Source organism: Pipistrellus kuhlii, unplaced genomic scaffold, assembly GCF_014108245.1.
Source record: "Pipistrellus kuhlii isolate mPipKuh1 unplaced genomic scaffold, mPipKuh1.p scaffold_m20_p_3, whole genome shotgun sequence".
Taxonomy (NCBI): domain Eukaryota; kingdom Metazoa; phylum Chordata; class Mammalia; order Chiroptera; family Vespertilionidae; genus Pipistrellus; species Pipistrellus kuhlii.
The window spans coordinates 177,591,698-177,604,057 of NW_023425529.1; the positions used below are offsets into that span (position 1 = coordinate 177,591,698).

General features: G+C 45.6%; 1 protein-coding gene across 1 annotated transcript in view; it reads left to right on the top strand.

Annotated features, from left to right (window-relative positions):
- The window catches only part of ZDHHC2 (zinc finger DHHC-type palmitoyltransferase 2), a 55,241-nt gene that overhangs the window by 16,117 nt on the left and 26,764 nt on the right, over positions 1-12,360 (top strand). The window contains exons 3-4 of the mRNA XM_036456461.2: positions 9,298-9,324; positions 10,615-10,709. Of these exons, the coding sequence (XP_036312354.1) occupies positions 9,298-9,324; positions 10,615-10,709 (122 nt within the window). The remainder of the gene's footprint in view (positions 1-9,297; positions 9,325-10,614; positions 10,710-12,360) is intronic.

The following is a 12,360-nucleotide window of genomic DNA, read 5'->3' on the forward strand; positions in this document are numbered from 1 at the left end:
AGGAAGGGGGAGGGCATCAATCAGACCCCCTGCTCCTCCCCGAATCACACGGCCTCTCCTCCTCGTATTGAGGTTCTGGTGCGTCTCAGGCCCTCTCGGCCCGGCCCAGCCCCGGTGGGTGCGCGCACATGGGGGCGGAGAGAGAGGGAGCTCTGGGGGGAGCAGGAAAAGAAAATCAGTTTAAAAATTCCCTGGGTTAGTGTTTTCTCACGATGTCCATCTGTCCACATTGCAATTCACCTGCACTTTCTGCTTACTCACACTCAGAAGGTCTCCCAGCAATTATTTCCCCATCAACTTGACATTTCTCTCTCCGGAAGCCTTAGGAAACCGTAGCCCGGCTGAGAGCTAACCATGCACGGTGTGCTTCCTTCTCCAGCCAGGGGAAACGCACTGAGGCCCAGAATGTTCTAGAAGCAAGGCCGGCCTGTGTGCAGCTCAGTGGGCAGAGGACGAGCTATCAGACGTGATCTCGGAGATGTGATTCGGAGCCAGGTCACCTCCAACCCCCTGGCCTCATTCAGTAGGAGAGTGCGCTTGGCAGGGCCACGCGAAGCTGTGGGAGGGTGTTTAGCCAGAGAACACGGATTACATCTTACAAGAGATCAGCTTTCTTACTGCAGAACGAGTTTTTAAGGTGCGCGTGGGAATCCCTTGAGACATGTAGGCTGCCTGGCACCTGGGTGTGGTCAGGACCCTTAGGCATGTGAGATCTGGCTTTTATGGTAACTGGGGGGCGGGGGGGGGGGACGACTCCCCACCCCGAATTGGAAATTATGTCTTTAGGGTCCAACCTCTGCACTATAAAAGCTGTCAACATTAAAAAAAATAAAAACATCAAAACCGCCCTAATCAGTTTGGCTCAGTGGATAGAGCATTGGCCTGCAGACTGAAGGATCCCACGTCCGATTCCAGTCAAGGGCATGTACCTTGGTTGTGGGCACATCCCCAGTTGGGGGTGTGTAAGAGGCAGCTGATCCATGTTTCTCTCTCGTGGATGTTTCTAACTCTCTATCCTTCTCCCTTCCTTTCTGTAAAGAATCAGTAAAATATATTTAAAAAAAAAAACACAAAAAACTAACAAACAACAACATCAAACCTATAGAGAATTTTAATGAGTTTATTTGAGCCAAACTGACGACAAATGCCAGGAAGCAAAGTCTCCATGGTTGAGAAAATACTCTAGAAAGGGCAGTTTTACCACTTGTTTTACACATCGGCATCAAAGGGGAAGGTGTTAGGGGTTACGTGAAATCCATTGGTGATAGATTGGATCAAAAGTAAAACAGACAGACACATACTACTTCTTTTACATCGGTGTGTTAGGGGCAGAAGTACAGCAGTAGGAACTAGCTGTAGCAGATACAGGAAGTATTAATCATGCTCTGTTAGCCGTGATTAGAGAAAGATGTTCTGACCTGGCTGGGCGTTGTACGCCCCGGGACACAGAGTTAGCAACGGAATGCAGATTCACAACCTTGCTGCTAACACAGTCAGGTCCGGGGGCGCCCCCCCAGCCCGCATCGCATGTAACCTGTAGCCATTAGATCTTGCCTACCTCCCCAGGCCTGCAGTTCCTCCTTTCCCGTGGCATCTGTGTCCTCCCCAATGTAAGCAGCTGGCTTTTGGGGAGGGGGAAAGGTGACTTTCGTGGATGACCTGCCGCGCTCCCGTGCTGCCGGCATTGTCGGAATAAACCCTCAGATACGATCCAGCCCTGCCTCTGCTTCATTGGCTCAGGCAGCCGGGACCCACTGTGTGTTCCATTCAGGTGGGCACAGGGCAGTGAATGGTTAACATGGACATGATGTGAGGGGAACAAGGTAACCGGGAGGGGCTCATTGGCTTAGTGCTTTGGTGGGAGGTTGCGCCCCATGGGGTCTGGAAAAAGGGAACTATGACATCCCAAAGGTTCGCTCTGGTAGATTCAAAAAGATAGTGACGGTAGGTTGGCTTTTGTCAAGGAAGATGCTAGCCTAGGACGGTGGTCAGCAAACTGCAGCTCGCGAGCCACATGCTTCTCTTTGGCCCCCTTGAGTGTGGCTCTTCCACGGCCTGGATGAGTCTATGTTGAAGAAGTGGCCTTAGAAAAAGTTTAAGTTTAAAAAATGTGGCTCTCGCCGAAACTGGTTTGGCTCAATGGATAGAGTGTTGGCTTGGGGACTGAAAGGTCCCAGGTTCGATTCTGGTCAAGGGTATGTACCTTGGTTGCGGGCATATCCCCAGTGGGGGTTGTGCAAGAGGCAGCTGATCGATGACTCTCTCTCATCGATGTTTCTAACTCTCTATCTCTCTCCCTTCCTCTCTGTAGAAAATCAATAAACTATATTTAAATAAATAAATAAATAAATAAATAAATAAATAAATAAAAATGTGGCTCTCCTAAGAAATGTCAATCGCTGTACTGTTGATATTTGGCTCTGTGGACTGATGAGTTTGCCGACCTCTGGCCTAGGACGTGACTGCCTGGGTGAGCCGCTGTCGTTGGGAAGTTCTCATTTCAGCCCATCCTGTGTGGGCACAGGGCTCTGGGTCTGTCAGGTCCACCAGGTGGGCCTCCGCTGAGCCTGTCAGCTTTGGCATTCAGCCCCCTTTTCACCCACAAAGCCTCTCTTCACTCTGTTTCTACTCTGAAGCTGTTTGTCCTGGACAGAACAGTTTCTTCAAACCCACTGATGATTGTATTCATAGAAAGACTTTTGTCCAAGGTTTCTAAAAGTCAGTTTTGTTTTGTTTTAATTAATACATCACAGTAGAACTGACGATACTTTTAGAGCCAGAGGAACCTTTCAGATAAAGTGCAGATTTTTGTTTAAGGAATAGAATTGAAGCACAGGTCAGCTGAGGGTCATGACCAAGGTCACAGGTGCTGGGTGGGAAGACCGGGCTGGGGCCCAGGTCTCCTGCCGCCCAGCTGGATGCAGAGGGAAGGGAGGAGACGGTGTTCGCATGCTTACGGAGCAAGCAGGCCCGGAGATGCCGCAGCCTTGGAGAGAGGTGAGAGATGCGGATAGGAAGGCAGGACTGCATCTGGCAGTAAAGTTACAGTGGCGTGCGAGGATCACAGGAAAACACAGTGTGAGCAATATTAAAAAACGTAAATAGGCCCCGGCCAGCATGGCTCAGTGGTTGAGCATAGACCTATGAACCAGGAGGTCAAGATTCGATTCCTGGTTGGGCCACATGCCCTGTTTGCAGCTTCAATCTCCATTAGGGGCATGCAGGAGGCAGCTGGTCAGTGATTCTCTCTCATCATTGATGTTTCTCTCTCTCTCTCCCTCCCTCCCTCTCCCTTCCTCTCTGAAATCAATTTATATATATATTAAATGTAAGTAGATCTGTTGTAAAGGAAATAAATTAAAAAAATATGTGTGCCAAAGCCGGTTTGGCTCAGTACATACAGCCTCGGCCTGCAGACTGAAAGGTCCCGGATTCGATTCCAGTCAAGGGCATGTACCTTGGTTGCGGGCACATCCCCAGTTGGGGGGTGTGCAAGAGGCAGCTAATCGATGATTCTCTCTCATCGATGTTTCTCTCTATCCCTCTCTCTTCCTCTCTGTAAAAAAAAATCAATAAAATATATATTTAAAAAAATATGTGTTAGCAATAAAAGGATATGGTTAGAATTCAACTGGAAACATCAGTGTGAACAATCTATTTTCCTTAGGTCTGCCATTAAAATGGTCTGGCAGCAGCATCACCAGTACGCATGGGATGATTTCTAGGATGCCCTCCCGCTGCCCACGTTGTGATCGGCATCCAGGGAAAAGGAACTAGAGCTTCTAGGAAAGTAGCTGGAAGGACAAAGGATTGTGCTGCGAGGGGTTCCCGTGGCCAGTTCCATCAAAGGCCTCCCAGGCTCAGTGACGTGGCGTCTACAAGAGCTTAGCTCTTAGCTCCTTCTGTCAGGGGAGGCTGAGTGAGAGGGTGCGATGCGAGGCGTGGTGGTAATGTGAGGTTTGGTGAAGGATCCATTGAAGTTGGGGAGGAAGCAGCAGGGAGGGAGGGGTAGAGACAGTGAATTGGAGTGACTGTTGCCGGGAGTTTTCCTGTGAAGGTCCAAGGAGAGATTTTGTTAGGACATGAGAAGGTTAAGCATATTTGTGCTGTTACTCTTATTTTTACCGTAATCTTCTGAACCTGAGCTGCTTCTGTGATTAATTGGAATTTTTTTTAATGTATTTTATTTTTCGGTTACGTATACAGTTTGCATCCAATATTATTTTGTATTGGTTTCAGGTAGATAGCACAGAGGTTAGGTAATCCCGTGTTTACAAAGTGTTCCCTCTGAGATTTCCAGTAGCCGCCTGGCACCATACAGATTGATTGTAATGTCACTGACTATATTCCCAAGGCAGTAGTGTATATCCCCACGACTGTTTTTGCAACGGCCAATCTGTACTTCTTAATCCCTTAATTGAAAGTGTTTAATAACTATGTCCTGGTTGGTTTTCCCCCCAGTTTTAACTTCTAACGAAAATGAATTCTCATAAGCTTTTGAGCACAGGGACAGAGTCTCATCATTTTACTGTCAACAGTGTAAGTATAGTTTGATCGGGAAATGTTTTTCAAAAAATGGAGTTAAACATAAGCAGGAAAAACATATATAGACCTTGGCTGTAAATATCCTCAAGATTCCTACATTAGAACCACATCTTTGTTGTTGGTGTTCTTCGTTACCCACATGGAGCTGAGACGTATCTGTGTCAGGCTGAATTTGGGAATAGCGTAGTGGTTTTACAAGAGGAGTTGCTGTGTGGATGCAATATGGGTGCATTATTCCCTCCTCCAAAAGAGGGAGTTTCGATCTGAAGGCAAGGTAAAGGAAATTCTGATTAAGAAAAGAAATAAAAAGGTCACAGCAGTATATATTGTTCTACCAAATTGTTCTAGCAACAAGTATGTAACTGTTCTTGGCTGATTTAAGGGGGAAAGTGCTTTTTTAAAATCTACTATGAAGGCGTATTTTAGTATCTGAAGAATTTTGGATTTTTTTTGTTCAAGCCAAGTTGGATCAAGAAGTCTTCATTCCATGCCTGCATATGCAAATTAACGTACCATTTTGTTTGGTTAATTTACATACTCCTGAGTGACTGGTGGGCATCATGGAGGTACAGTCAATTTGCATCTTTCTCTTTTATTAGTGTAGATATACACAATCAGTGCCAAGAAATTGGTGCAATTCCTTAGAATCTTAACAAGTCAGAGTCCTTGCTTTCTAGCTACCCTGTAGCTAATCAGGGATGATTTAAAGTTCTGGAAGCATATTGGAGAGAGAGAAATCTTTAAATTTTAAAATGTGATCATGGGAAAGAGGGTCCTAATATTTGGTGACAGGAGATTTGACTTCGGGTGGTGAGCACATGGTGCAATTTACAGGTCTTGTAACATAAAAACCCACACCTGAAACCTACCTATAATAATAAAAGTGGAATATGCTAATTAGACTGGACGTCCTTCCAGACAAAGCCGGGGCTGCGAGGGCCAAGCCCCTTGCACAGATTTCGTGCATCGGGCCACTAGTATGTTCATACTGACCAATGTCACCCCAGTAAATTTAATTGATAAAAATGTGATCATTGTAGGCTATGGACCAGAAAGAAATTAGGCCAATCCAAGATAAAATTAGACAAATTTTTTAAATGAAAATTAACACAGTGACCCCAGTGTTACTGTTAAGTGTATTTAGATGATCATCAGATGTACGAATAGGAGCTATTTCAGGTAATAGTGTGGTGCTCTTATCCCCAAGAGTAAATGCGACCTTTTCTTAAAACAGGCACTCAAGAACAAAAATATTTGTATTTGATGATCACATTGTATATTCTATGTGTTTTTCCAATGAGGAAAATTGACCATTGTGCCACACCGGAAATTACAAGTCGAATCATTGACCTCCTGCTTGGGTGTACATGTTTGAGAGAGTATTCATATCCTCAGGCTCACCACGGGAGAGACCCCGTATCTATTACTGAAACAGGTCAATTTGAAAATGTTGATACTGTTATTTAATCAATGATAAGCCATAGATTTTGCTAGTATATATTAAATCATTTGAAAGTAGTTATACACAACGTTACTTGCAACATATATAACAGACATGGGATTGCTGTCCAGAGTATATCAAAGGCTTTCTGTAAGTAAAAGAGACATAAACAAATGGGAAAGTGGTAATTCACTCAAAAGAGAGAGAAAAAAAACCAATCACTATATTTTTTAAATAATGCTAACCTTCACCAGTAATCAGGGAAACCAGTACTAAAGCAGCGATTTTTATTTTTACCTAAGACACTCACAGAAGTTAAAGATTTATTTGATGTTTATAATAAACTGGACAGGTGCAGAATCTTTGAGGAGTGTAGTTGGCACAGCCCTTTTGAACTTCTACATTTTACAGAATTATTTACCCCTAGAGGCCAGGTGCATGAAAATTCATGCACTGGAGTGGGGGGGTGGTTTCCCTCAGTCCAGCCTGCCCTCTCTCACAGTCTGGGAATCCTCAGGGACAGGAGGCGACGCAGCGATCAGAGGAAGATGATGCCCCATCACGCCTCTGCTGCTGCCACTGCCAGTAGCGCAAGCCTCAGCCAGCCCTGGTTACCTGAGCCTCAGGCGACCCTGGGCGGCTGGGCAGCTGCCATCCAAGGCTTGTCTGTGCCTCAGGCCCACCCTGTGCGGCTGGGCAACCAACATCTGAGGCTTTCCTGCACCTCAGGCCAGCCTTGGGCAGCTGGGGGACTAAGGGGACTGGGAGACTCAGAGGCAGGCATGCAGAGCAGCCGGACCTGCTTGGGGATGGGCCCAGCCATGTCGTGCCCCCTGTGGGGCTGAGGGGACTGAGCGCTGTTATCTTGTGGCTGTGGGCGCCGCCATCTTTGAGGGCGTGGAAGTCAGTTAGCATATTCCCTCCTTATTGGCTGTGGGCGCTGCCATCTTTGTGAAGGCAGGATGGTCAATTAGCATATTCCCTCCTTATTAGATAGAATAAGCATGCCTCCATATCCATGCATATAACTTGTTTAACTGAAAACAAACAAACAAAAAAATAGATGCCCTGTGGATTTTTAAGTACATTTAGAGAAAAACAAGCTGTGCAATGAAGAAATAGCATTTAAAACAATATCTTTTGAATGCATATCAGCCAATAAAGTAGTAGTCCAGGTCAAAAAGACAATCCGTTCATACTAACTGTACTTTTTCCGTTTTAAATTTCATTTTGTTTTACTTCTTTCAATTTTGACAGAGTCATGGGTTAGCAAATACATTTTCTTTGAAACACCACCACCTCTGGCATGGTCGTTAAGGGCCATTCAAACATAATTGTGCAAATGGAGTCAAATTGCTTTTCCAATTCCTTCTGTGAGCTCCACTAATGGATTGGAAATTTTGATGCGAGGAAGAGCTGCAGTCAGTTTTGGAGCACTTTGGAAACCCGGAAGTCAGTGCCTAGAGAGAAATGCATAAAGGGAGGGAAGGGCAGGGTCTGAGAGAGCAGACAGCCCGCTGAGGGCCCTCCCAGGACCCCTCCCCCCAGTACCCTCAGTGCAGCCGCTGTAGGGGTCCTCTGAGGAAGTGCACTCTCTCACCCTCCAGCCTCTGATGTATAAGCAAACCTGCGGAGCAGGCCGTTTGTAAGTCAGAGTTCACCTGTGTGGGCCAGTCCCCTTCTGGGGCTCAGAAATGCTGAAGGAAACGGAGAGCCTAGGAAGGAGCCACATCAGCGCTGGTGAGAGCCCTGCCAGCTGTGCCTCTAAACGAGAACGTTTTTATGGGGGACGGACACAGCTTTAAGTATGGGAAGGTCTGTCCTTCAGATCTTCCGCTTATTGATACAGGTGGGAAGCACAGGAGCCATAGACAGAAGCCACAGAGTGCTTCAGGGCACAATAGTCCCGTCATCATTCTTAGAGCAATCCAATCCTGGGATGGGCTGCTCTGGAAATGCCTAGCCGGATGACGGTCCGTAGGCCTCTTAGAAAGGAGCTTGGTTTGATTAGAAACCCCCCCCCCTTTTTTTTTTTTTTTTTGCTTTTGAAATACTAGAGGCCTGGTGTATGAAAATTCATGCACTGGAGGGGAAGTCCCTCAGCCTGGCCTGCCCCCTTTCACAGTCTGGGAACCCTCAGGGGCGGGAGGTGATCCGACGACAGGGGAAGTTGAGGTCCCCATCACACCTCTGCTGCTGCCACTGCCGGCAGCGCAAGCCTTGGTTGGCCCTGGTTACCTGAGCCTCAGGTGACCCTGGGTGACTGGGCAGCCGCCAGCCAAGGATTGTCTGGGCCTTGGGCCGGCCCTCGGGGGCTGGGGCTGAGGGGTCTGGGCACCGCCATATTTGAGGGTAAGGCAGCCAATTAGCATATTCCCTCCTTATTGGCTGTGGGCACCTCCATCGTCGAAACAGCGTGAGGGTCAATTAGCATATTCCCTTGTTAGTAGATAGGATGTTTTCTTTTTAACTTTAACTTTATTGTTTGGTCAGGTAATCTTAAAAATCTTTTACAACATTACCCTCTGATTCTGGTGCTTCTTAAGACAATAAAATGATATATTCTAGAACTAAGGCCTGCCCCCCTTTCAAAAGCCAAATAGTAGCAGAAATCCACAGACAAGTCAAATCTTCTGCTATAGCTGAGGCAGAGGAGAATGTCCAGAGACGTTAGCACAAATGGAGCCAGAGCAGATGAGAAACAGCAAGTGGACAATTCGGACGCCGAGGGGCTGTCTGGGTTACAAAATTCAGGCTCCTGTCCCCGCCAGCAGCGCCTGAGGGATGGCAGTTTGCCTGGCAGCTTGCCAGGGCCACTCATTCTGTGCAGGGCGCAGGAGTCATTGGGCACAAGAATGTGTACGGACAGGAATTGGAAAAGGCGGGTGTGGCATGGTCACAACACTCCCCCCCCCCCCTTCATTTTGGAGCGCTCAGTAGGTGAATGCCAGTTTATCACCCACAACGAATCGCCTCTGGGAATGGCAGGGCCTGGAGAGAGATGCCTCTGTCCGAACCCTGTAGTGGGGAGGGAGATGAGAGACTGATCATTCCTGTGGGAGCAAGACCTGCCAGACTCTGTGTTGCCTGGGAGCCCCCCGGCTGAAATGCAGATAAAGGCCACCCTGTCTCCCTCCCCCACCCTCGCCCACACTGCTCCCCTCGCCCCTGGATAAAGCTGGACAAGTATTTCAAGAACATGGGTTTGCAGGGGAGTCCAGGTATTATTAACCCATGTCTGTCAGGCCTGTGTGTGCCAGATGCTTCATGTAACCTGTTTTCCCTCCCCCCCACCCCCTCTCTCTCTACAGTGTCCATGGAGAACATTGGAGAACAAGGTAAAATATGTTCTGTTTTTGTTTCAGATGTACAGTTTTAAAAATCATTTGAAAAAAAGCAAATTGAATTCACTTAGCTTTGGTTGGGATAAATAACTATTCTGTAAGGAGGTGGAGCTAAGACGGGGTTCAAGCTCTCCGTTCTCATGGTCCCCAGGCTGAATCCTGCCACCACAGGGCGGGAACTCTGCCCGCAATGCCTGTCCCTGTGCCAGCTGCTCGTGGCTTCCTGATCCGGGAATACCAGCCATTTCCTGTCTTACCCCGTTCCCGTCTCTCGCATAATCCATGGAAAATATCGTTGGCTCTTGTTATGTATGCCTTAATGGATCACTTAACTTTTTAATGATTCTATGAGCATCATCATTCTTTTAAAAGAAGTTAAAATTGCTGCTGATGGTTTAAAATGCCAAATAGGCTATGTTTTAAATCAGCACATTTTATTCAACTGCATCTTACAGAATTGTTATCTGTAGGGTGTCCCCAAAAATGTATACAACACACTTTGAGTCAATATAAAGGCAGTGTTTATTAAAATGGATTTCCTTTTCAAAATTGAGCCATCCACTTTTTAAAGTGTGCATACATTTTGAGGAACAATTGTAATAATCTGGACAATGAAGGTTTATTAAATTAAAAAAAAAAATTGTGTATGCATTTTGGGGGGACAGCCTATATGTACGTCCCAGAAGTAATCATTATCGTTGTATACAAAAACCGATATTTTCTACTTGCATAGCACGTCAAGAATGAAACACCACACAGAGGGTGTTTACCTGTGTGTGTATTACCGGAGACAGGGGTCAGAGGGCTTTTCCTAACGGGTGTCCCGGGTGGTAAATAAGGCACTTGAGCTTCCAATGGAAGACTTCTCTCTCCATCCGGACGCCTGGGCGTTTTGGCAGCTGTTAAGGCTGTGCTTCTGCCTCAGAGCTAGCCGCAGGCGGACTGCTCCCTTCCACAGTCTAGGAGACGCTGCCGGGAGCCCTTTCTGCCAACAGATGGGCCGACCTCCAGATGGGAGGGCGCTGATCATGGTCACAGAGCTGATTATGCATCATTGGGGATTTTTTAAAAACCCTGGGCTTTAGGTATAAAAATTAATTCATGGAGTTGTGCCTATTCCGGTATGCTATAAGCAAACTTATTTACAATAACAAAAATTAGAAATAAAAATTCAAAATAAAATGAACGCACTGCCATCGGCCCTTTGGGCGTTTTGGAATAAGCAGGTTGTTTCGAACACCCGCTCGCACGTTACAGTGGAAATTATGTTTTCTCTCCCTTTAGTTGTGTGCCTGATTGCTTATCATCTCCTGTTCGCAATGTTTGTCTGGTCGTATTGGAAAACTATCTTTACATTACCAATGAACCCTTCAAAAGAAGTAAGTAAAACTATCAGCAAAGTCATCCTAAAGTTGGAAATCAATAATTCTGGTGTCTGAAGAATTAATTTTATGTCTTTTTTATTAATGTTGCAAACTTATTGAGTGTTAAAAATTTTTAATACGAATGTTTTATTAGTAAATACTTGAGTTTTCTCTTGGTAAATATTAGTTTCGCACCGGATGAGTATTTTATTTCCAATGTACAATCTGTCATGTGTTCTACTTTTAGAGTTAGATACCAGGATAGATGGATAGATAAATACATAGATAGATAGGTGGAACAGAAAGTAGACATGCTTCTATTAAAAATATCCTATCCCTAACTGGTTTGGTTCAGTGGATAGAGCATCGGCTTGTGGACTGAAGGGTCCCAGGTTCAATTCAGATCAAAGGCATGTAAAAAAAATCAATAAAATATATTTTAAAAATAAAAATATCCTATTAATGATGAGTTAGTTGGCTGATAGCCACCAAACAACAAAGTAATTATTTAACTAATCTCTATATTCAATGTCTATAGCCGGGCCTCAGCGGCCAGGTCTCCAGGCTGCTTCTGTTTTGTTGCTCTGACATATGCAGCCTCCAATCCCAAGGTCACCTCTTGGCCTAATGTGGCTGCGTGGTTCCAGCCATCGTGTCTGTATTCCAGGAGCAGGCCAGGAAACGGAAAGAGAAGCAGAAGGAAATGTCCTTCTCGTAAGGACTCTTTTTGGAAGTTGCTGATGCCATTTCTACTTACATTTAGAACTCAGTCCTACCGCCATAATCTGTGCAGCAGGCTAGGAGTGCAGTCGTTATTCTTGATGGCCGTGTTAGCCAGGTTAGAGGAAGGGAAGAGCGGACATCAGGGGTCAGTTTCATCCACAGAAGCTTTTCAGTAAAGTGACATGATCAGATATGCATTTTGAAAAGATCATCTGGCTATTTGTTTCTTTAATATTGGTTAGTTAAGATATTCTTAGAGTAAAGGGCTGAGTCTTAATCATGTTTATATATTTGGCCCTAAATCCAGTACGTTTGTTGAGTAGAAATAAACTTTTTTCCCCCAGTAATAAAAGTGTTTTAGTAGGCTAAATTAAATAAATAAATAAATAAATAAAAGGAAAAGGCCCTAGCCAAGCCAATTTGGCTCAGTGGGTAGAGCGTCAGCCTGCAGACCAAAGGGTCCTGGGTTCAGTTCCGGCCAAGGGCACGCACCTTGGTTGCAGGCTCCTCCTGGGCCAGGCCTTGGTCAGGACTCGTGCAGGAGGCAACCAATCGATGTGCTTCTCTCACATCGATGTCTCTCTCTGTCTTTCCCTCTCTCTCCCACTCTCCCTAAAAGTCAATGGAAGCGTATCCTTGGGTGAGGATTAACAAAAAAGGTTTTAAAGAAGGTAAAGTCCGGGCATCACTACAGATTGTTTCCTGAAGTGACCTGTTTGAAAAGCAGCTATTCTTTGTTAAAAAAAAAAGAAAAAAGAAAAGAAAAAGAAAGAAAGAAAGAAAAAAAGCCAGTAAACATGCTATTTGTCCTGGGAAAGGATACTGAAAACAAAACACAGTACTTGCAGAGAATTCCTGGTCTGCTTGGGCTGGAATGTGTTTGTTAGAGATAGCCCTTTTTCCTCCTCCTGTCTACTTCTCCCTCCTCCCAGGCTTCCCTCTT